Source organism: Eptatretus burgeri, chromosome 7, assembly GCF_056783735.1.
Source record: "Eptatretus burgeri isolate ZD-2024b chromosome 7, Ebu_testis_v1, whole genome shotgun sequence".
NCBI classification, from domain to species: domain Eukaryota; kingdom Metazoa; phylum Chordata; class Myxini; order Myxiniformes; family Myxinidae; genus Eptatretus; species Eptatretus burgeri.
Genome location: NC_140967.1, coordinates 45,047,176 through 45,072,330, shown reverse-complemented (window position 1 = coordinate 45,072,330; position 25,155 = coordinate 45,047,176). Strand labels below are relative to the sequence as shown.

The 25,155-nt window shown below is 44.8% G+C and overlaps 1 protein-coding gene across 1 annotated transcript in view; it reads right to left on the bottom strand.

Moving 5' to 3' along the window:
* The window catches only part of SNRNP200 (small nuclear ribonucleoprotein U5 subunit 200), a 48,269-nt gene extending 25,741 nt beyond the window's left edge, over positions 1-22,528 (bottom strand). The window contains exons 1-8 of the mRNA XM_085888275.1: positions 22,305-22,528; positions 20,490-20,653; positions 20,193-20,364; positions 17,410-17,602; positions 15,347-15,402; positions 15,162-15,260; positions 4,904-5,059; positions 4,554-4,653 (exon numbers count right to left, since the gene is read on the bottom strand). Coding sequence (XP_085744401.1) covers positions 4,554-4,653; positions 4,904-5,059; positions 15,162-15,260; positions 15,347-15,402; positions 17,410-17,602; positions 20,193-20,364; positions 20,490-20,653; positions 22,305-22,349 — 985 coding nt within the window. The 5' untranslated portion in view covers positions 22,350-22,528. The remainder of the gene's footprint in view (positions 1-4,553; positions 4,654-4,903; positions 5,060-15,161; positions 15,261-15,346; positions 15,403-17,409; positions 17,603-20,192; positions 20,365-20,489; positions 20,654-22,304) is intronic.
* Positions 22,529-25,155: the final 2,627 nt, after the last annotated feature.

Below are 25,155 nucleotides of genomic sequence, written 5' to 3'. Positions count from 1 at the left end.
AGTATTATGATTGCACATAGCGCAGTGTTCAATGAGAGAGATAGGTACGCACTGAGTGTCTCAAGTACCACCCACACCCGCCAAGGTGGAGATGCAGGCAGCAGCACTACCGGCCGGCCGCGGAGTGCACGTGGCATCACTGCAGGGTGAGAATACCAGCCCGCACTGGCAGTGCTGGGGATGTGAACCGTGGATAACAAAGACTGGGTCCCATGGTAAAAAAATGGTTCAGAGAAAATGATTTGTTGTTCACCGAAACAGCGGACGGCAATCCTTTGGATAACGAAGGTTTACTTCATTTGATGAAGTGGATTGTGAAAGAGCTATCCACACATACAGGTCCTCAGACAGTTATTTCCTTAAATGCATGTTCAGATTTGCCCCATCCCCATGTCTAATGGGATCTTAAATGTGATGCGTTGAGAAAGGTAAAGAATAGATTCCCTCTCTTATGGGAAGCTTTCTTTCTTTACGACGGACACGTTCACACACATTTCTTTCATGAGCCCTGAAGTCCACCCTCATTTTTCCTCAGCAACATTCTTTCGCGAGCTCCGACGCCCACCTTTTTTGAGCGCAAGGGTCGTCATGGTAACCATGACCCAGTGGGGCGGGGTGAGCTTGGGGAGGACGGCACCCCATGGAGACGGCCCGGGGATATAAAAATGAGAGAAAGCGTGAGGTTCGTTCTGTGAGGAGAGACGTTCGGAGATATAAAAAAGTGAGGAAAAAGCGAATGAGATACGTTCTGAAAAGAAAGAGATACGTTCTGAAGAGAAAGAGATACGGAAGAGAAAAAGTGAGGAGAGGAAAAGCGAAAGGAGAGAAGAAAAGGCAAAGGGCGAGAGAAGCAACCAAGAAGCGGGTGTGGAACCAGTGCCGAAGAGACAATTCGCCCTTCCAGTGCTTCGGCAAGCGAGCGTGTGGTGCGCATGTGGGTGTGAGCAGTGCCGCCAACAAGTGAGGCACGGGTCGATCACCAACAACACCAGGGTCTAAACCCGCGACGGACGATCTCGGTGCCCTCCAGACTTTGACTGGTGTTCAAGGCTGCCCCGCGAGAAGGTGCACGGCAAAGCTGGATGCTGGCCACGGACGTGACACGCACGCACGCATTTTCAGGACGTTTTCGCTTCACGGACGACTTTCTGGTGAGCGAGACAATTCTCTCCCTCCCCTCACCCTGAATGATCTGCTGGGTACCCTTGTCTGCGTTTAGCTGTAAGTCAACCCCCGATAAGCATCTGCTCTTTGTCCCTTTCCTGGCATTTTGATTGATTTTACTTTGAAATTCATTCTTTATTTACCTTAGCAAATAAAAGGTTCTTTTTATTTATTTTATTATTAATAAATTATTTTCGATTTCCAACCTGTCCGTGTTCGTCCTTTCCTTCTATTGGTCGAGCATTGTTCGAACAGAGATAGACTGGGAGGTAATTACCACAGATTTGACCAAGAAAAATCGTTGGCACGCACCAGCGGTTAAAACGCTCGGCCGCCTTAATTAAAATCTAATCACATAATATTGGTGCTTTGCCGAGGGCGCGCTCCCTGCTCAGATAACCACGTGACCTCTATTTAAACGGAATAATTAGATGGCACACACTGGAACTCGTGGTTGACTGGGTGGCGTGGTTGAAATTTCTCTATGGAGGCGGAGGGGTTCGAACCCCGTTCCCGAAACCAAGCTGTTGTGGGCCGGGGACCGGTGGCGAGAACAACCACTAGGTGGGGGAGGTTACGTCGTCTCCCACCAGACTCCCCGGAATTGTAGTCAGTCGCTCCGGATAATTCCACGAGCCGGCAAGTCGCTGAACCGACCATGGAACGCCAATACCTCCACCGCGTAGCATAGGGTCTTTTTGTCTAGAACCAATTTACCTCATTAACTACGTGATGTCGTCTACCGGGGAACCACGCCCTCGGCACGTCTTGCTCGAACCGGGTCACTCTACCGACTGCGGTAGAGTTCCAACGACCGACTACCAACTCCGGTACAGGTGCAGTCGAGCGGAACTGCCAAAGCTGCGCCAGCGAGGATGAACCGATTATCGGGTATAAAGACCCGGCTAAAACTCAGATGTGCATCGTGCTGGACCAATGCAAATAAGGATGGAAACGAACTGGGAACATTTCTACAATTGATCAATTCACAAATAAAAAAAAAGACACAGGGCACGACTTATCGTGGATATGCAAGCAATAATTTGCAATGATGGAAAACACTTAACAGTTCTACTTATAAGACGGGCCCACACACTCAGACGATTTATTGAAAGATCCCCGCAGCCAGAGAGGGAGAGACGAGCTGGGGGGTCGCAATTCACGTGGGTACCTGCACGTTGAAGGGAGGGAGTGCTCCACGGTGCGGCACCTGCTATTGGTCATGCGGCTCCACCGATAGTCACACGCGTGTCGCTCGTGCCCGTGGAGGAAACCGAGTGGTGCAGTCGGAGTCCCAGGGCGGAGATCATGTCGCGGACGGGACGCAGGAAAACTCCACAAACGCCAGCAAAATGTAGAACGCACACCAACCAACTTGCTTCTCCAAAATAACTCTCGTTCCTCCTCCAAGACACTTACTCAGAACCAATGACCGAACCCCTTCAGAACTCTCCACTGAGGATGGCGTCGTAACTTTTATGGACCTCCCCGAAAGGGGCGGGGGGTTGGTGGAACAGATATCACTGTCTGCCCTGATTGGACGGGGCTCCCATGGGTCCGCCCTTTCTGGGTGGGATTTCGGCCACTCCGGGAAAACTCCGCGCCCCACTCCACGCATGCCCATACTCGTCAAAAAGAAGTTACAAAGTTTGTGGAAGCCGAGAAGGAACTGCCAGCGAGTCGCCGGTTAGGCGAGTGAAGTGCTTGTTCAGTGGTGTTGTCGGTTTGTTTATTGGATGGACTGTTGGATGATCGTTGGATGGTTCGTTGGATGGTCGTTAGATGGTCTGTTGGATGTAATAACCAACCTAAAAGAACATCGCAACACACACCTTTGATTCTCCCACAAGACAAAAGGAAGGGACCTGTCTCACATGTACTTAACGGAATAACTGACCTTTGGGACATCTGTATGTTTGAATGCATATGGTTTCAAGATCCGTAACAATATATATATATATATATATATATATATATATATATATATATATATATATATATATATATATATATATATATATATATATATATATGCATATGCTAAGGTCCCTGCAAAAGTGAATTTGAAATTGTTGTCCTTGCTTCAGGATATTGTTTATCTTCAATCCAAAGGAGCAAAAGTAACACCCAAAGCCTTGTGTCTTAGGTTGACCGTTCATCATTTGACACGGTCTACACATCTCCTTGGATCATTGAGCCATCTCAGTCACTGTGCATCACATTCAACCATTTTGTCCTTCAAAACAGCTTTGGTTCAACTTCAGTTGGATCAAAGTCAGGTTATCCCACTTGGAGTCAACAAACAAAATGCAACCATCTTGGTCTAGCTTTCGGATAATATAGATTTTTCTGAGGAAGCAGTCACAGCTTCTGGCACCACACATCACACAAACAGGATCCTCATTCAACATGGTGAAATGGCCATAGTGCAGTCAGCTGAGCATCCTTCTCAACAGATAAAACAATGGAGCTTGAAGACCACCCCTTCTCTGATGATGTTGTATCAAAAGCAGGATACAAGGAACGCAGCTCCCCACCACAGACATTGATATTGGCCCTATATCCACCCTTATGGAGCAACCATTATCCACCTGCCCACATAAGCCGAATAGTTACCTGAAAAGCGGCAGAGAAACAGGCCATGAATTTGTCATTTGTCTTAATTCACTGCAGAGAACATAAACCACCTGATCAATCTCGCCATTCAAGATGCTAGAGTGTGACAATTAAAGGCACAATGCGCCTTTTATAGCACATGCTGCTCATTCATCTAACCCCAATCTGGGAATCCATAACTTCGGAGAAACACAGTTGTAGATAAGTGAAATCCCATATACATGAACTAGATGTTTATGTCTCCACGACGCTGAAGTTTCATATCCAGAGAAACAACATTCGTGGAGTGGCAGCTTTGATAATTCTGCGAAAATTGAATGAAACATGAGACCAATTAAAGAAAATCACCTATTTTCATTACTTATATCTCAGCCGCTAATCATGTCAGCGCCATGAAACTTCATCTACTGGAACTCGGTACTAGGGTCTGTATTCTGAATGAGTTTCATTGTGGAAAGAGTTGAAATTACGGAACAGCGAAAAATCGCAAAAATGGGCAAAATGCCAAAAACGTGCTTTTTGACCTCATCAGCCCTGATTAAAGTGGTCCACCAAAAAACACAACTGCAGGGTTGTCAAAGTTACAGCAAGTCATTACAGATTCAGCAACTATTCAACTAAAACAATATAAAAATTATTAGAGCAGTGGGAAATGGGGATGGGGGAGAAAGGATGTGTGTTTGGGAGGGAGGGGGTGGGGTGGAGAGTTAAAGGGGGACAAAGGAACCACAAACAAACAAACAAAATTCTCGTTGTAGAAAGATGGGCCTCACCCATCATGCGATTTTGTCGCAGTGTCTTGATGAAGTCAAACATGTTGAATCCAAGGAGCAAAACCAGCTGATTCTCACAATCCCTGTCATCAGATGCTGTCTGAGGGTTGTAGAATGAAGACAAATAGCACAGAAGGGTAAACATAAATGATAGTCAAGACCTCAGAGTATGATGTAGTTTCAGCAATCTCAAACATCTCATGTGCTAGAAATATCTCCATGACTGACACACACACACACACACACACACACACATACACACACACACACACACACACACACACACACACACACACACACACACACACACACACACACACACACACACACACACACACACACACACACACCTTGAGGATGTTCAAGACTTCGTCAGCTCGACGCTGGGATGTTACGGCGTCATCGTAGAAGCGACCGAGCTGCCTCTGCAGCCAAAAAGCATCAACATCTCGAGGATGCAGGTCAGCCTTGGCCTTCGGAATCAGAGAATCACCTGTACCTGCCAGCTGAGAAAAGCAGAGTTTGGAACAGAAATGAGAAAACATTTTCAATACAGGTTGCAGCAAGAAAAAAAAGTTTACTTTCTCAAACATAAGTTAAGTATAGTTTGCTTTGAGGAGGAGGAGGAGGAGGAGGAGGAGGAGGAGGAGGAGGAGGAGGAGGAGGAGGAGGAGGAGGAGGAGGAGGAGGAGGAGGAGGAGGAGGAGGAGGATACTTTTTCAATTTTGGCTCCTTGATGCTCGAAAGCAAAACTCGAGTTTGTAAATGGTTTTCACAAATGACAGGAAGGTGTTTCAGTCTGAAAAAAAAAAAATGAAGGTTGAACCGAGTTGAACCCATTGGAAACATAATAATACGACCAGTTTAATATATTTTTGTTACAATTCCTTCTTTCTTTCATTTTTTTTTAAAGAAGAATATATTGTTGCGGGAACAGCCATGGGGAGTAATGCTTATGCACTGCCACATCTTAAAAGCTACAAACTCCATACTCGAGGTAAAGATAAAACTTTGTGCGGGAGGTAACATGGGCTATGTGGCCGTGGCCTTAAAGGCTGTTTAGAGGCCACAAATTGAGGCAAAAGTGACCAATATAGCAATTTTTGGCAAACAGGACAACCAATTGGTCTCAAATTAAAAAGGCCGGATTTTTTTTGAGAACAAAATTAACCTTTTCGAAAGTCCATTAAAATAATTTAAATTGATCGATTAACTTAAACTTTTTCTGTCACTGGGGACGGGTACTTTTGCTTGCTATTCCTGTTACTGGGGACGGGTACTTTTGCTTGCTTTTCCTGTCACTGGGGATGGGTGCCATATATTTCGGCTGACAAGTTGATGTGGAGTACAAGTCAAAATGGATAATTTCCCCATTTCTCTTTCCTTCAGTCATAGATAAGTCGATTTGGAGTAAAGACAAAGCAAAATCAACTCTAGCAGTTCAACAACAGAACACTCGAGCAGTCAGTGACAACAATAGACGTGTTAATTCCTCTAAGATAGTTCCTCTCACGGCACTTCCAGGGTCACGAATATTATTGAGCTGTTTCGTGCATATTATTTAAATTACTTTGTGGGATGACCTTTCAGATAAATTAGGCATGTGACCACCTCGGTGATGATTTCTCCACTCCCGATTCGCAATGGCCTGTTCGAGAGCCCGATTCCAGATTCACCGCACAACTCACCCGAAAGTCTCATCAGGGTGAGGGGGAGTGCCTTCCCAGCCCACAAATGATTAGAGCAGCTATCTGAGCCACGAAGGCAAAAATATTGGCACCCATGCACTTTTTTCAAATAATGCACCATTTCTTCCAGAAAATTGTTGAAATTAAAAAAAAAAAAAACATATTTTGGTATCCATATTTGTACATCTTTGGTTTGGAGTGGAACAAAACAAAAAAATTACCCCCGTGTGGGGGTGACAGTCATCTCTATAATACCACAAGTTCTCAATGTTCTGTTATGACCGAAGACTACTGCGCAGTTCTACTGCGCAGCTCGGTTAAAGATGACTTGGCATTTTGGCGCGCGCGCACGAAATTATATTTTAAAAATAAATGCCGACGTTTACATTTCGGGTTTTGAAACTTTTGCACCTTCGGCAGAAAATGTAGAAATATAAAAGGCTAAAAATGTGTTTTATATTTATATTTCATTTCTCCTTCCTTCCTTCTTTGCGAATCGCATCGGCGTTTTTGGCCATCTTCCAGATCACGTGACGATCAAACGGGAAGGAAATTCAAAAATCTGTCCGGTTAGATACAAGATAATATTTTTTACTATCATAATCAATAAACAGTTGCCGAATATCTTGTAGAATGGCAGACTAGATAGGTTTTGAAAATGGCGATTTTTATAACTTACGTGACCTCGTGATCTTGACCCTGACCTTGAACCCGGACAAAAGTTATATCGTTGTGCAACACTCATCGACCTCTACCCACATACTAAGTTTCATCAAGATCGAAAAGAAAAATTGACGGACGGACGGATGGATGGACATTTGGTCCGACTTTATTAGGTCATCTCGGCGGAGATGACCTAATAAAGCTGAAAAAAATTACTAAATCTTAGTTTATTCAACAAAGAATTCCTAAAATGGCCTGGACAATATTATTGGGACCTTTTAGAAGTTGTTGGAAACAATTAGATTTCAAGCAGGTGATTCTCCTTTACTGTGGAATTGAACTCGCCAATGGTGAGTTGCAGGTGCCTGCAATATATAAATCACTCATTCAATCAGTTTGAATAGAGAAAAGGAGTCTTTCTGCTGTTTTGTGTCACTGTGTGCAGCACAATGAGCATGGAGAAAGGAAAACAAACCAGAGAATTGTCTGAGGAGGTCAGACACAAGATTGTAGCCAAGCATGGACAATCTCAAGGTTACAAGTCCATATCCAGAGACCTTAATGTTCCTGTGTTCACCGTACACAATGTTATTAGGAAGTTTAAGGCCCATAGCACTGTAGCCAACCTCCCTGGATGTGGCAGCAAAAGAAAACTTGATTGAAGATTACAGCAAAGGATTGTTCAAGTGGTGGAGAAAGCACCTCGATCAACTGCCAAACAGATTCAAGCTGACCTTCAGACACAAAGTACGAGAGTTTCAACTTGCACCATCCGTCGCCAATTCGATGAAAGGGGGTTCCATGGTAGGAGACCCAGGAGGGCCCCACTACTGAGAGAGAGGGAGAGAGACATAAGAAAGCCCAACTGGAGTTTGCCAAAACACACCTGAACAAACCAAAATTATTCTGGGAGAATGTCCTGTGGACAGTTGACACCAAATTAGAGCTTTTTGGTGAAGCACATCATTCTCAATGTTGACAGAAAACAAAATGAAACCTTCAAAGAAAAGAACACCTTCCCTATAGTCAAACATGGAGGAGGTTCAGTGATGTTTTTGGCTTGCTGTGCTGCCTCTGGCACTGGGTGGCTTGAATGCGTTTATAGCATCATGAAATCAGGAGATTACCAAGGCATTTTGGAGCGTAATGTTCAACCCATTGTCAGAAAGCAGAGTCTCTGTCGAAGGTCATGGGTCTTGCAACAAGACAATGACCCCAAACACACTTCAAAAAGAACCCAGAAATGGTTCAAGACAAAACGCTGGACTGCTCTGAAGTGACCAGCAATGAGTCCAGATCTAAATCCCATTGAACACCTGTGGGGAGATCTGAAGACAACAGTTGGGACAACAGAAGACAACAAGGCACTCTTCAAATCTGAGAGAACTGGAGCAGTTAGCACAAGAAGAGTGGGACAAACTGCCAGTAGAGAGGTGCAGGAAGCTCATTCATGGCTATAGGAAGTGATTGCAGTTATTTTGTCCAAATATCACAAGCTGGATAAAATCACAAAGTGGTCCAACATGTGGAACATGTCTTTTAATCCTGACAAATCTCACACTCTCACGATGTCTCTCCAAAAGGACCGTTTCGAACCCCCCCAACCCCCCCCCCCATCCACTTTCTCAACAATCCTCTGGAAGAAGTCCTTTCTTTAAAGCTTCTGGGTCTCACTATCTGCCATGATCTTTCCTGGGAAAACCACATTTCCAACCTGACCTCCAAAGCCAGTCGCCGACTGGGAATCCTCCGTCGTGCAAAGTCCTTCCTTAGCACACCTGAGCTCCTGACCACATGCAAAGTTTTCGTCCGCAGCCTGATGGAGTACTGCTCTCCCCTCTGGGCCGGTGCTCCTGCCTCTTACCTTTTTCGGCTTCACACTGGAAACCAAGGCATTTTGGATCATTGGTATCTCCAGAGATGAGGCTGCGTCGTTGGGCCCCTCACTTCTCACCACAGGCACGTTGGTGGTCTTTCTGCCTTCCACAGTCTCCTCTCCGGTATCGCCCCCCCTGCTCTGTCTGCGATACGACCCACCCCCCCCCATATTTCTGCAGGGCGCTCAAGGTCCGCCAGCAACCCCCTGTGGTAAAACTACCAATATCAAGAAGCACTGCTCACCTTCACTCTTTCATTCCTCTTTTTTCCCACCTTTGGAATGAACTCCCACACTCTCTTCAATCCCATTCTTCCCTCCAAGCCTTCAAAACAGCCGTTCACCACCACCTCTTATCTTCCCCCATCCAAAACCTCAATCTTTTCTACTCCCATTAACCCACCCCAAACTCACCTCCTTCAAATTCCCTGCTTTCCTTCCTGAAAGTCCCTGTAGTGTCAATCTTGTTCACCACATGTACCCCACCCCATCCCTCTCCCTTCCACAGATGTCCTAATGTCTCTGTTCCCCACTGTTTTGTCCTTCCCTCTCCCACCCCTCGTCTCATGCCCCCCTTGCTGCATTGTGTTTAGCTCTCATACGACCCTCGACAATGGATATAAAAAATAAAAAAGGCTGCGCTACCAAATATCAGGTCAAAAGGTGTCAATAATTATGTCAATGCCATTTCTTTATATTTTCTGATTTAAAAGGAAATATTAAGTTCTGAATCAAAAAGAAATACTTTTCTCAATTTCAATTTATTTTTTGAGAAAATTGTGAGTTATTTGAAAAAAGTGCAAGGGTGCCAATATTTTTCGCCACGACTATCTTTCCATCTACTCTCCCTCTCTCGCCATCTCTCCACCCCTCTCCTGCCTCTTCCATCCAGACCCGACATTTTGGTGAGTCCATCTGTGTATTTCATGGGTTATTTATTGATTTGTTTAATACTTGTTTCCAATATGTAATTAAGTGAGATTAAAGTTATGTTAGGGTGACTGAAAGTGTGTCATGGGAACGCATCCTCCCACCGCCCCCAATTATAACACATGTCGATGGGAATCGGACTTCCGGTTTTGGTTCTTCACGCGTGCATGGTGAAATCAGAGCTGCTCGGTCCCACCTCACTAAAGCAGAGTTTTCTGAACCGGATGCACCGTGTTTTGTGTGCGTCATTCGTCAATGTGTTGCCGTTTCGTCCCGTGCAATATTTCATGTTAATTTGTTCACTATTGTGCGATTTGTTTTGTATTGTCAAGGCCTTAACAGTCATTTTCAAGGTCTTCCTCGGATAGAAAGTGTGTCCTCCTTAGCGTAATCATGGGTGTATTCAAAGGTATCTTGCTTCAATTTACTCAACACTATCCTATTTGCTGTCCTCACTTCAAAAAAATTGGAACAAACACAAACAACAACACTTTATATTTCACTCCATAACGATTCCCATTTTTATTGAATTTCCTTCTGCTCCTGGTTTGACATCCCCCCCCCCACCATCTTTTCTCAAAACCGAATCTCCAATAAAGGGCAACCCAAACAAAATTTTTTTTCCTGAAAACCATTTAGAATCATGAATCACAGTCCAATTTTTGTCCAAAAAAATTGTTAATTTTTTTTGCCAATCAGTGTCGGAAAACGTCCTCGAGTGCCGATTTTTGATTTTGCCAGTGATGTGACATTATGAACTCACCTTGATCCAAATGGTGTGTTACATAGAGAAATAGTGCATGTCAAGTTTGGATTCCGATACCGATTCCACGGTCATGAATCAGTAACTCTGATGGTTCTCAGAATGTTGAAACGGATCAATGGGATTTTGAAGGAACGGTTGGAGACAAAATTAGAAATGTAAACGCTTTTAGGGAGATTGTGGAAACGTATTGTTACGGCTGTGGAAATTTGCAATACACCAGAAAGGTCCTCAGGTTAGATATATCGATAAGTTGATGTGTAGTTAGTCGACACCCGTTGTTTAGAGGGAATATGTGCGATTCATCCGGGCTGCGACGCTTTGAGTTAGCCATTTTTCTTTATCTATCATTATTTTGGACCAATCACCCCCCAACAACCAAATCACCACTACCAACAACGCCCCCGCACAACTACACCAAACCGCCACTACCTTCACCTCCACAACCCCACCCCGCAAGCATCGCCTCACCCCCATTCTCAAACGACGCCCGCCAACAACCAAACCACCACAGCAAACCCCCCACCACCTTTGCCTTTCTCCTTCCACAACCATCAACCACACCACCTGTCAACGCCGAACGTCGTGCTGTCTAGGGCCCGTTCGGTGATTGTTGCCGAACGCGTCGAGCCGCGAGTACAAATGGATGCCTTTACGGGAGAGGAAATCGGATCAGGGGAGGTTCACGCCCCCTTTTCCTCCATCCAATGGGCGAGCGTCGGGCGGTGTGGCCCCGCTCCCAAGCGCGATGCATGTGGATTCCTTTTAGGAGGAAATTTGGATCAAGAGAGGCTCACGCCCATTTTTTCCCGACCAATGGCTGAACATCGGGTGGCGTGGCCTCGCCTCCAAGCAAGTTTTGATCTGCGAATTTACATACACGCTCCTCCCCCGGTCTATAAAGACGCGAGCACAAGGCGACTCGCGGCTGGCTGGTCGAGTGAAGACTGAGGTCGTCGTCGAGGTTGTCGTTGTTGGGTCGTGGTCGAAGTCGTGGAGTCTGAGTCGTGTGTTTGTGGGGATCGGAGGGCGAAGGGGACGGAGCTCGGAGTTGAGGTCGAGGGACGAGTCGCGGAGTGAAGCAGGGACGCGTAAGAGGGCTCAGGGGCGAGAGTTCGCCAGAGTCGGTGCGGTCCCAAGGCCCCGCTAGTGGGACGGAGCGTCCGCCATTCCCCTCTCTCCACCCCGAGCATCAACAATTCCCCCCATCCGCGCTGAGATAGCGCCGGTAACCCCGTCAGTTCCCCACCCCAACCGTGGTGTCGACCGACCAACACGTGCTTGCGCAACGCACGCCTAAAGGAGCTCACCGACCACGCCAGGGGCACGGAGTCAGGCACGTTACGCTGACATTGCAGCTTACCCGCCATCGCGCCACGAGGGTGCGGGTAAGACCCCTTCGGTCTCGTGGACCTGGCCGCTCACCCAGGTCCCACGTACATTTGGTCCACGGACCTGTCTGCCCCCTTGCCTATGAGGGTGGCTTTTATTTGCTTTTTGTGTAAATGTGTGTGTGGCGCCAGTCTTTTAAGTAAACCTGAATAAGTGCTTGTACATTGCTTTATTCGGTTGTATCTCTGCGTTGCTTTCATTGCTTTGACTGTTATATGTGCATTCTTACTGTATGGCTGTGAATACGTGCTTGCCGTGTGTGTGTGTGTGTGTGTGTGTGTGTGTGTGTGTGTGTGTGTGTGTGTGTGTGTGTGTGTGTGTGTGTGTGTGTGTGTGTGTGTGTGTGTGTGTGTGTGTGTGTGTGTGTGTGAAATAAAGGTGCTTGTTAAATTGTGACGCGTTTCGTTGTGTCCTTTCCTTCGTTTGAAAGTGCTATCTTGCATCACAGAAGGGATTGGTAGTGGGTTTCGACACCCAGCAAGTAATCTGAACTGTCGAGGTCGGCAATAACTCCGCTCGGTTATCCCCTTAGCACGGAACGAGCCGCTTAAGCGCTTCGTGTCCAGAGCTGACCTGCGGCGTGTTACAACTCCTCGGTACGCTACCCGCACGGGTACTTAGGTATATCGACATTCGGCGATTCACCCTAATTCGCGTGGGTAGAATGTGGACTGGGTTGTGGTGAGGTTAAACCCCCACCCGTGACTGGCTCCTGGCGGTAGTTCCAGGAGGGTCACGACTGAATTACCTGTCCTGGTGGGCGACGCGGTCGCGATTCGAGTTACGCAATCGCTCGCACGCCAGGCGGGCCAGAATTCGTAACAATATCGTTTTGAGCCTTGTGCAAGTCATAAAGAGGAAGAAGGCAGAAGAGTAATTGTAGATAAAAACACCAATCACATGCTCACTACAGCTCAGTGGGTTTTTTGTATTGATTGATAAATCAGTTGATAAATTACTGGAACAGAAATACCCGTCATCGCTTGACAGGACGGCCAACACCGGCACACTCGGACACCGCAGACAAAAATCGGCGACAAATGCTTTGTCCTACTGTCGCAGGCTGACCAGGTGTCTTTGTATGTTATGGGATCGCCCCGTTCCATACTTTCCCCGGATGCCATTTGTATCTCACCATCATGTCCGAAAGGGGTCGATGTCCCGCCCCAGTGGAGAGGGGAGTGGTGCTCGGTGAGAGGGGGAGATGCTGTAGCAGTGGATATTGTGGAGGTGATGGTCGATACGAGACGAGAATTGGGAAGAGATGATGGAAGTGGGTGTGGGGGGCGGTGGTGGAATGGTGGTGGGTTTTATTTGGGTGATGGTTGATTGTGGGGGAGATGGTGGGATGGTGATGGGGATCGTGGGGGTGATGGTGGTCAGTATGAGTATTGTTAGGGGGATTGTGGGAGGGACTGTGGAGAGGGGGGGACTGTGGAGAAGGGGGACTGTGGAGAGGGGGGGACTGTGGAGAGGGGGGACTGTGGAGAAGGGGGGACTGTGGAGAGGGGGGACTGTGGAGAAGGGGGACTGTGGAGAGGGGGGACTGTGGAGAAGGGGGGACCGTGGAGAGGGGGGACCGTGGAGAAGGGGGGACCGTGGAGAAGGGGGGACCGTGGAGAAGGGGGACCGTGGAGAAGGGGGGACTGTGGAGAAGGGGGGACTGTGGAGAAGGGGGGACTGTGGAGAAGGGGGGACCGTGGAGAAGGGGGGACCGTGGAGAAGGGGGGACCGTGGAGAGGGGGACCGTGGAGAGGGGGGACTGTGGAGAGGGGGACTGTGGAGAGGGGGGACTGTGGAGAGGGGGGACTGTGGAGAGGGGGGACTGTGGAGAGGGGGGACTGTGGAGAGGGGGGACTGTGGAGAGGGGGACTGTGGAGAGGGGGGACTGTGGAGAGGGGGGACTGTGGAGAGGGGGGACTGTGGAGAGGGAGTGCAACTGGGGGTGGGGGTGAAGGGAGGGGGATTGAAATTTTAGCGTCCTAAGTCACATCCTCTCGGAGGAGTAGATGATGATACATAAATACTTTCTCTCCACGATAAATAGATGGAGGTTCATTTGTCTTGTCAAAATTTGTGTTGATAATAGATAATTATTTTCAGGTGCTCTTGTGGTAACGGTTGGGCAATGGCAACAGGTGTTTGATTCACTGCTCAAATCGAATATGTACATGTGCTGGTAGTTGGGTAGAGATCGTGTTACACTTTCGAGCGACAGCTGTTTCTTCCTCTAAATCGTGGGGATGGCATCCTCTCTCAATCATGGTGGATAACCACAAGATCTACAGACTATAGCTATCTCTGTTGTTTCATAACAGTGCTAAGCAACATGTTCCGAGCACAAAATCGAACATTATGGAGGTCCGATCCACACGCGGGTATGTCAGACAAACATCGTCCAATTTCTGGCAAACTTAAGGTTTTTCGGCCATTGGTGTTGCATGAAGCCACCATAATGGTTTAAATTACAATACCAGCACCAAGGATGTATCAACTTGGCATATTTGTGGGGGGGGGGGGGATTTTGAAAATTATTCGCCGTTTGAGTTAAATCACACCGCGATGTAGCCATAGAGACAGTACGGATAAGACTGTCAACTTCCTGGTGCACCGTAATGACTAATCTGAAGAAGAAGATTTCGACTTTTAATCACAAATTTACCGACTTTATAATTCGGAAATGGGAAAAAGGCACATCAAATCTATTTTTTAGGGTATCAAGGGATAGATTAGAGCATCAAGATGGTCTGAGCATTCGTGTAAATATAAATACTTCTTTAAGAAAAAAAAAAAAGAAAAAAAAATCATTTCAACCATTGCATCTCTTTCACAACTCCATCACAATATGTGTCTGTTCTTCTTCTTCAAACGGATTATTTTTCTGAGGTTTTTGTCTGCTCTGTGCCTCATCCACAAACCTCACCCCTCATTTCTACTCATGCAGCACAGTACTTCTCCATGCATTTAACAACCGTTCTAATCTCGCATATCATGATCTTTACCTCCATCTGTCAAAGTTGGGAATAAGGAATCAGGAAAAGCATCAAACCCCATTCCACCCACCCCGTCAAAGCTTCATGCCCCCTCCCCACCCCCATTTCTACAAAATCAAAGAAAAAAAATAGGGGTGGGCCGATCTGTACTAAATCTTGTATACGTGTTGGTTCCAAGTGTTTCAACAATAGCTATATATTTTCTTTATTTTTGGGTGTGGGTAGAAAGGGGTGGGGGAGGGGATAGAGACCTCGGTCAAATAAACGAGTAAGCTAAGAAACCACTTTAATGCGAATACTTACATTTGCAGAGAGGGTGCAGTCTACAGTTGCTTCCACCCCTTCGGTTTCATCATCAGACAAGTCCTCTCGTACCTCACCATAGACATCCTCATCACCTTCCTAAAACACATCAGTGGAACTCAGCACAAAACCACAATAAATCAAAAGCCACGACGAGTATGCAGGTCAAAGGTGTGTTGTGTTACCTCTTCGTCAGACTCAAACTGCACATTCACTCCGTACGTCTCATCAATGTTGTCATCTATGGGAAATGTTGGCAGAACAGAACAATATCACACATCATGAATACGTTGTTTTTTTGGATACAAAGTCGAAGCTCGTGGAAGAGCAACAACACCGAACAGATCAGGATGTAATAGAACAAAAAGGAACAGAAGAAAGAGTAGGGAACACAAACAGCAGGGTCGATGGACAAAATAGAGGGAGACAAATAAAGGATGTGAGGAGGATTGAAGGGTAGGAGAGGATGCACGGGGTGGACAAGATGGACACAGAAGCAAACTCTCACGATTGAAAATTGAGAAAAAGGTGGGTTTAGAGGGAGGGTGTTGACGGGGGTAGAAAAGATCATGGTTTTGGATGGGGGGGAGGGGGTGATCTGAGATTATGGTTAGCAACTGTCTTGAGGACCTGAAGTGAAGAATGAGATTGAAGATAATGTGGAAGTTGGTTCCATAGGTGGGGGAAAAAAAAAAGAGGAACAAATGGGTGGAGGTGAGCAATGACTGGATTTTGGAAGTTTCACCAGAAACGGGTTCATGGTGAACAGCGTGCGCCCTGCAGAAACCCGAAGGGGACAAAGCACGGAAAGAGCCGAGGGTGCACGGAAGAGTGTGCATGAAAATATAGGGTGCAACAGAAGGTGCACAAAAACCTGAGGAGGACAAAGCAAGGAAAGAGCAGGAGGCGGTAAAAGACAAACAACCGTGCTGTCTGCGATGGGAAAGTGATAGACCCGTAGACTCAGCTTCATTATGGGAGATTCTAATGATCATTTGAGTTATCGATATGGACAAGTGTTTTGCTCTAAATTGCTGGGTTAATTTTCATTGAACAGAAAGTTCAGCCTCATGGAGGCACATATAAATGGTTTGTTTTCCCTCCACCAAGCTGAGGTTTGGTTAAATGAAGGGCAATTCAGTCCTCTTTGAAACTACTCCAACATCACAATCTTTGGCTGGAGATGATAAATATGCAAAATTTGTAACATCAAATAAACACTGGCAATTGATCCAATGAAGAGAGATCCTAAGCGTTTGGAATGGAGTAGTTGACCAGTGGGGAAACAGTAATATCATTCTGGTCAAGTACAGGACTATGGAATGACACCTGAAGAGGACACCTTTATTGATGTCATTATAAATGCAAAGGAAGAGGGAGATGACAGCAATGGCATACTACATCTGAAACACCTCCTTTGGAAAGTTTATTGGAAATACAAGAAAGAAATGGAACAGATAAGAGTGTTAGGACAAAAACAAAAGAAGTCAAGTGTGCAGATGAGGGAGGGTCAAGTTAAATGCTCCAATGGGATAGCGAGAACGCCAATTCACGTTTTTTTTTTCTGAAATGGACAAAAATTGCTTGAACTGTCAGACCTCGCTATTCGCAGGGGATACGTTCCTGAAAAATGCCATTAATGTCGAATCCGCGAATGTCAGGGCATTATTTAAATGGAAAAAGGGGGGAATAGGTTCCTGGCAGTTCATGATTCATAAGAAGAAAAAAAAAATAAATCAAAAATCCCGTGAAAAAACATGAATAAGTCTGCAAATAACCATGAAAACAACACGCGAAACACTGGGGAAAACGCAGAAATATCGTGAATACGCCCGCGAACACGCGAAAAAGAACCCCCCAAGACCACAAATACGCAAAGCACAGGGACGCAAGTGTCCACTAATAGTGAATACGCAGGGTCCAAAAGTATATTACAAATATGTAAAAATAAACGCATTAATAAAACAGGAAAAATACCAGTTACAACGATTGTTGATCTTCTGTTGAACAAACTAAAAATTTAGCTTAAACAAAAAAAAAGCATACTTGGTGAAACGCTGGTACATCGAAGAGAAACAATGCCCAAGAGCATGGGTGGAATGAGTGAAATAGATACATTAAGCGTTTGAAACTTTAAACTCACAAAACGAATGTGAATGGGGAATATGAGGGGGGGAAGGGTGGTCATTGTGGGAGCGGGAGCAAAAAAACCACAAGTAATCTCAGAATCATTACCACATCTGCAAACCTGTAGGCTGGGAATCCTTGTCAGTCCCGTAATCGGTAATTTTGCGACCCAAGTTGACCAGCACGTGGTATCGGGAATCCTCCAGTGTGCCAAGGAGTGCCTGCACATCTCTGCGTCGCTCAGCATCCCTCAGGCGGTCACTTTTCAACACAGACAGTACCTCATCAGCGGCACCGCACAAGATGTCTCTTGGCTGTTCAAAAGAGAAAGGTGTAAGAAGTATGTTTATTGCAGGTCCACAAACACAATCATACTAAATCATGCAATTTGGTGTCAATCTGGCTGTCGCTGTCTGACCGGTCATTACTTAACCAATCTCAACAAAACTTGCCGGGGGGGGGGGGCTAAGGGTCAGATGACGGAGGTTGTAGCGACTTAACTTTCCCAACTCCCCAAGGGGAATTCCCATCTTGGACAAAATTCGTGTTTAGGTATATAAATAGCTCAGCGTAGCGTTTTGTGGAGAACACCTACCGGATGTAAAAATTATTATAACCACAAACGATTCAGTCAATTCCGTCCAACGTACAATTAACTTTTTAAACAGTCGTTACTTAACTAGAAGAAGTTTAGAGGAAACCCAATGTGTTTAAGGCATTCAATGCTTATCGCATCCCCCACAGACGAACGGATCAGAGCGGTCTCGATTTGCTTGGGCTCTAGGTAAGCACCAATAATTTTTAGCTCACAAAACTGCTTTTAAAGGAGTCTTTGAGCATGAATGATGAATCCCATTGCATGCCCAATTTTTCTTGCCATCAGATTATATGTGGACTGTATATGGGTTGTTTGCAACATATATTGGGGTCTTATATGGCCATGGTTTTTTGTGTGGTGTGCGATATTGCCACCGACACCCTTGCGGCCCAATTGTGACCTTTATTTGATGCATAACCCTATTCCTAAGGTTCGTTAGTGTTGTAGAATAATCGCTTGAGGGAAAAATGGAAAAATAATGGATATACTTATACATGGCGGTGTATCGGCTAACAGTCACTGGTCTGCAAACCTATCGGAAGTAAACAATATTACAACCATTTATCCAGTTCCATCAAGTCGTGGTCGACTTCTGGTGACATTCATGATCAGATGTCTCCAAATATCCCAATCCTGCACTGCTTTCCAAAACTCTGGCAGAGACAGCTTGGTTGCAGCCTCTACCCTATTCATCAGGGAGGAGGGTGTGTTCGATTACCAATCAGTTTGCTATTGCTTGCCAAGCCAGCAGTTCCTTATCAACTGCTTGGTTGGAGTGCTTGCTTGAGTGCTTAAAATCAAGCGAGCCACTTGACGAGTGCTCCACAAGCTGATCGGTAATGGAACACACCCCAGTCTGCCATTTCCTCTTCTTCCCACAACCATACCCAGCACGGTTAATTCCTCCAGACTCTCATCTTCTGCACACATGGTGTGTTCAAAGCATGAGAGTTTCTGTTTTAGCATCTGTGCTTCTAATGTACACGGTGGTCTAATTTCTTCAAGCACCGACTTGTTTGTTCGCCTTGCAATCCATGGAATTAAAATTCATTTTCAACACCACATTTAAAAACTGTCAATATCCTTCCTTACTTTTACTCTGTCCAAGACGCATATCCATACATTGCAACTGGAAATAACAGACCATTCACCAGCCTCCTCTTGGTTTGTGTTGTCACATATTTGTTAATCCTGACATTTCTCTTCTCCCCAAACACTAACTGTCCATTAATTTCCGCTCCACATTCTCGATTCACTTCAAATCTTAGAATCCGGGAAGATAAAACTTTCCACACTATCGTCTCCCAATCTGAACACGTCGATCTTCTCAGTTGACAAGATTTCAATCTTTTTGAAGCTTAAATAAAGATCAGCTTTCACTTTCCTTCTTCATTGTTTGCAGCAATTTTGAGTCCTCTCTACTTTCTGCAAACAGAGTGGTATCATCATCATACCTTACAAGTTATTGATACATCCTCCTCAAATCCTGACTCCTGCCTCCATATCATCCAAGTTGTATTTTTCATCAAAATTATTCTAACCACAAATCAGTAAATTCTGTCCAATGATAATGGCATAATGACAATAAATATTAGCACGGGGGCTGGCAGGATAGCCTCGAGCTATGGACACTCTCCCGCAATATGTCCAGCCTGGGTTTGAATCCCGACCCAGCGATAAACCAGCATCTTTAACATGCCATTTTTCACAGACAGGTTGATTCATCAATGCGTGTGCAATTCCTCGAATGGACGTTAAACTGACGTCTCATCTGCCAGCATTAGTTGGTGGACTTTAAAGATCCCACATACATCCTTCACAGAGAGTGGGTTGACCTATCGGGGACAACCTAAAAAAAATGACAAATTCCTGCCCTAACCATAGTCAAATGTCATTCCTGGCCATCTGGTTTGTGAAAGATTTGGGCCAAGCTTCCCCCAGCCAACCCCACAATAGTGTGGGAATAATCTTGGCAGTTAAATAATAAGATTATTATTATTATTAACAAACTGTGGTCTACAGCATGCATATGTACATACAAATGAACCCCGTCCCCACACATTTTCCAAGATCTATACATCAATTGTTACCGTGCCACATGTTCAGTGAGGATACATCACGTGTGGAACCATCCACCACACACCGCTACCCATCTGGAAGCCTGCCATGAAGCGGCCTCTGCCTAAACCTTTGCTGTTTTGACATCTGCTCTGCACCTCCAGCTCTCCACACCCGTCACTAAAATAAATAAATGAACAAACAAACTCCTCTCCCATATCCAAAAGAAGTGCAACTTATGAAATCACCTGGTCTCCCAGAGCAGCTTGAATGAAGGAAAGCAAGACCTCATAGGTCTCTCGTGTGTCTCGTGTCCGAGGCTTGTAATTGATGCCCACCATGTCCTCCACACCCTCCGACAACAATGAACAACCACGCATGCGCACCGCATCGTGTTGGTCTTCATCTCGCTTTCGGCGCCTGAAGATGTTAAACAAATCACATTTACCGAGAGATGAGAGGACGTTTTCAAAATATTCTAGATTGCAGAACACATCTTTTATAACCTGTACCATTTCATACAGGTTAGCCTCACAAGAACTTACTTTTCACGCCTCTGCTCCTGCATTTGTGGCCGAGTACGTTGAGCCTTGTCTCCCATGCGTGAACCCGACAGCTTTCCAACAAGAGACATGACCTCTCCAGTCGCTTCATCGCGCCGTGTACGGTCGATCAATGACCGATCAGCTTGAAGTACCAAGTTGGAGTTCTGTCAAGAAATGAGTCATGACATCGTGAATGCCAATTCATCAGTCTATTTATTATTTATTTTATCAAATACTCATTGTTCAATGCCCTATTGTTTTTTTGCTAAAAACAATACATCTCAATATTGGAGGACCATTATGGAGAATTAATGTGAGAAATCAATATTTCTGGAATAAAAACTGTGGGAACTAAAGCTTATATACTATATAGGATCAGAGTAGAAATTGGAGTCTGACAGGAAGGTGACAATGAAACATGCTTGCCTCTGGGATTGATTCTCGATGAGACCATAAAACTGTTAGATTGGCGTTTCACAGGCAGGGGGCCATTGTATACATTAATGCGCAGTCCATCAGACAGATGGACGTTAAACTAGCAGACCCATATGCCACATTAGTTGCTGCTGGTAGAGGTTAGAGATCCTGCAGTCGTAACGTCTTCCAATATTATTTTTTCGTATTCAGCACAAGGATGTGGGGCAGCATCATTTGCCAGGGGGCTCAGCTGAGGTTAGAGATCCTGTAGTCGTCGTGTCTTCCGATATTCTTTTTTTCGTATTCAGTACAAGGATGTGGGGCAGCATCATTTGCCAGGGGGCTCAACTGAGGTTAGAGATCCTGTAGTCGTCGTGTCTTCCAATATTCTTTTTTTCATATTCAGCACAAGGATGTGGGGCAGCATCATTTGCCAGGGGGCTCAGCTGAGGTTAGAGATCCTGTAGTCGTCGTGTCTTCCGATATTCTTTTTTTCATATTCAGCACAAGGATGTGGGGCAGCATCATTTGCCAGGGGGCTCAGCTGAGGTTAGAGATCCTGTAGTTGTCGTGTCTTCCGATATTCTTTTTTTCATATTCAGCACAAGGATGTGGGGCAGCATCATTTGCCAGGGGGCTCAGCTGTGTTGCTTGTAGGTGAGAGCGGGAATTTGGCTCACGTGCCGGCGATACATCATCTACTCTTCATGAAGGCCACCACGGTGGTATTCTTCAACGTCAACCAATTAATGTTAGCAGACGGGACACCCACTTTAACGTCCATCCGAGGGACGGCACATACATTGATGGATGACCCTGCCTGTGAAACACCAAGATGACAGTTTATAGCTTGGTCGGGATTCGAACCTCCCGGCTATCCTACCAAACCATGTTTGTAATCAAGTGGGTGGGAAAGGAGGGGGAAAGTGTGTTGTGGGGGGAGGGAGGGAAGGGGAAAGGAGGGGAAGAGGGGGGGGAGGGGAGAGGAGTGAGGGGCAAACCCCCCTCCCCTCAAAAAGTGGTAATATAAACTGTAAAGTATTACAAACTGCAATGTGTTCCAATTGATTTATACACTTGATTCATCATCAGGCAGAGATTTGATAAATAAACGATGAAGGTTTCTCCATAAAACATAAAACATGATGGTTTGGCAGTTTTGTACAAGTCGTTATTGAAATATCGGGTAGCGTTCTGTACAACAAAACTACAGTCAACATTCGGGGTTTTGATACGAAGATCTTTAATGTGAAATCTCGAGAAAAAGAAAAATAATTTATTACAATTACAACCGACAACAGGCAAACTCGGGAAATTGAGATCTCTTGACTCGTTCGGTAAATTTCAGAAGCATCGAAACGTCGGTTCGAATAAAACTCCCAGATGTCCTCAACTCACCGCCTTGTATTCGTACTGCAAGCTCCGGGCAGTAACATCGGCCATGGCTGCGGTGCGGGACTAACGGTGGTCTCGTTCGATAAATTACTGTTCCTCAGGAACAAGGCCGCACGTAGGCCGCAGCCCACGACGCAGGAACAAGGCCGCACGTAGGCCGCAGCCCACGACGCAGCAAGAACGATTCGTTTAACACGTGACGACAAACCATCTTGTCTTATAAAGTCTTGATCCCTTCTTCGTTTGTTTATTAGCGTTTCGGGTTTACACGGCGTATGTTATACCCAATATAGCGATATTTTAACGAGAAAAATAAAATTTCACAATAACGTCAGACCAGCTAACCTAACAAATATTGCAAATACACCGCTTCAAAGCACTGCCTGTAATAACGTCCTGTTTCTTCGACGTGCATAATAATGGGGAAAAAAAAGAAAAAGATTAATACAAAGAATGTACAAATAGTGGATGCAGAAAACGACAATCTCACCTACTTTAGCATTTGCCGTAATTACAATGGAGAGTGTTTGTGACGTCACAATTCGTGCACACAAACGACCCCACGGCCATATTGGAGTACAAGCAGATTATATATATATATATATATATATATATATATATATATATATATATATATATATATATATATATATATATATATATGGAATGTCCATTCACGATTGGTGAAGTGGAACATTGGTTAGTGTTATTGTGGGCTGATGCCTCGGAGGTGTTCATTATTGCCTCTCAACTGTATAGCCTGGGTTCGAACCCCAACCCAGCTACAAACTAACTGTCATCCTGGTGTTTCACAGGCAAGGTGGTGATTCATCAATAAGTGTGTCGTCTCTCAGATATGGACGTTAAACTGCCATCCGGTCTGCCGGGATTCGTTGCTGGACGTTACAGATCACATGGTGTCCTTGGTGAAGAGTCGGCGAGCTGTCATTGAATTGCATCTGAGGGAATTACAGAGGGCATTGCATCTGTGGCACAGCCACACCCTCAACCAATGATGCTGCCGCACAGCCTTGTGAATCACAGGGAATAATGACAACAGTCACACGGGAGAGCACATTCCACCGCCAGGCTGAACAGTTTACGTTTTGAACCCCACTGATAGGCCGGATCTGGATCCAGACCTTAACCAACATTGAATCAACTTGTTCTTGTCACCTCCCCAACTCATCCACCATGTTTTGTATTTGGTCCTATCTCTCAATGGTGAACAATCACTTTTTTAAAATTTTATTATTTATTCCAGTATCCGTATTCGGATCTTCAACAAAATCGAATCATTTCATCCTAGTCACACACCCAACTTCTCCACCAAATTTTGTCCAAATCTGTCCTTAACTTTTTGAGATATCCTGTTCACAGACGTTGGATCTGAGCTTGACTGTGTGGCATCTTCTTAACTCGTACTGACGCAGGGGTTTACAACATAACCTCTGTCCACCTTCGGTAGCGGAGGTAACCAGAACGAGAAATCAAAGATTGCATGCCCTCATCCAGACTTGTTTTGTGTAGTTTAATAGTACATATTTTATAGACGTAATGGTATTGTAATTGTACCGGACATACTTTATAAACTTTATGGACGTACTTGAATTATAATTGTACATACTTCATTGAGATACTCGTTTGAAAAAAGATAACGTGTACAACTGGCTACCACTCGGTGGCATATGTGGCCGACGTGAGCACATTCTGTTTGAACAGACAAATAAACAAGAAAGATGTCATGCACAGCACAATACTTGAAGAATCCCTAAAACAAATTTGACCCTAAAAATAGTTGGTGATTGAATTTAATGACTAAATATGAAAATCCTCTTCAACTTTCAAGTCAATCGGAAAAAAATTGAGGATATTAGAAATCTGGCCTACGTTGACCTTTTGGCCTATGTTAACCTAAAAATAATTGGTGGTTGAATTCGGTGACCAAATATGCAAATCCTCTTCAAATGAAAATTGATAATTTTAGAAATTTGGCCTATGTTGACCTCTTGACCTGTTGAACACATAAATAAGAAGACGTTGTACAGAGCACGAGACTTGCAAAGTCCATATAACAAATTTGACCTCCAAAATAATTGGTGGTTGAATTCAATGACCAAATCGGCAACTCCTCTTCAAATATCAAGTGAATCAGATGAAAATTGACAATTTTAGAAATTCGGCCTTTGTTGACCTCAAAAAAAAAAATTGTGGGTGAATTAAGCGACCTGATATGTAAATCCTCTTGAAATTTCGATGAAAATTGTTTCGATGAAATTTCGATGTAAATCGATGAAAATTGCGGACTTTAGAAATAGACGTAAGTTGTTAACCTTTGGTGAACAGGCAAATCCTGTTCAAATTTCAAGTCAATTGGGACGAAATTGAGGATTTTAGAAATTGAACCCAATTTGTTGACCTTTGGCCTATGTTGACATTTTTGGCATATGTTGACTTCAAATATAATTCGTAGTTGAATTCAATGACCAAATATGCAAATCCTCTTCAAATTTCAAGTCATTCGGATGAAAATTGATAATTTTAGAAATTTGGCCGATGTTGACCTCTTGGCCTGTTGACCTCAAAAATAATTGGTGGTTGAATTCAGTGATCTGATGTACAAATCCCCTTCAAATTCCAACTGAAAATGATGGATGAAAATTGAGGATTTTAGAAATCTCTCCAAAGTTGTTGACCTTTGGCCTATGTTGACCTTTTGGCCTACGTTGATCTCAAAAATAATGGGTTCCGGTAGTTGAATTCAGTGACATGATATGCAAACCCTGTTCAAATTTCAAGTAAATCGGATGAAAATTGACGATTTTAGAAATGAGGCCAACGTTGACCTTTTGGC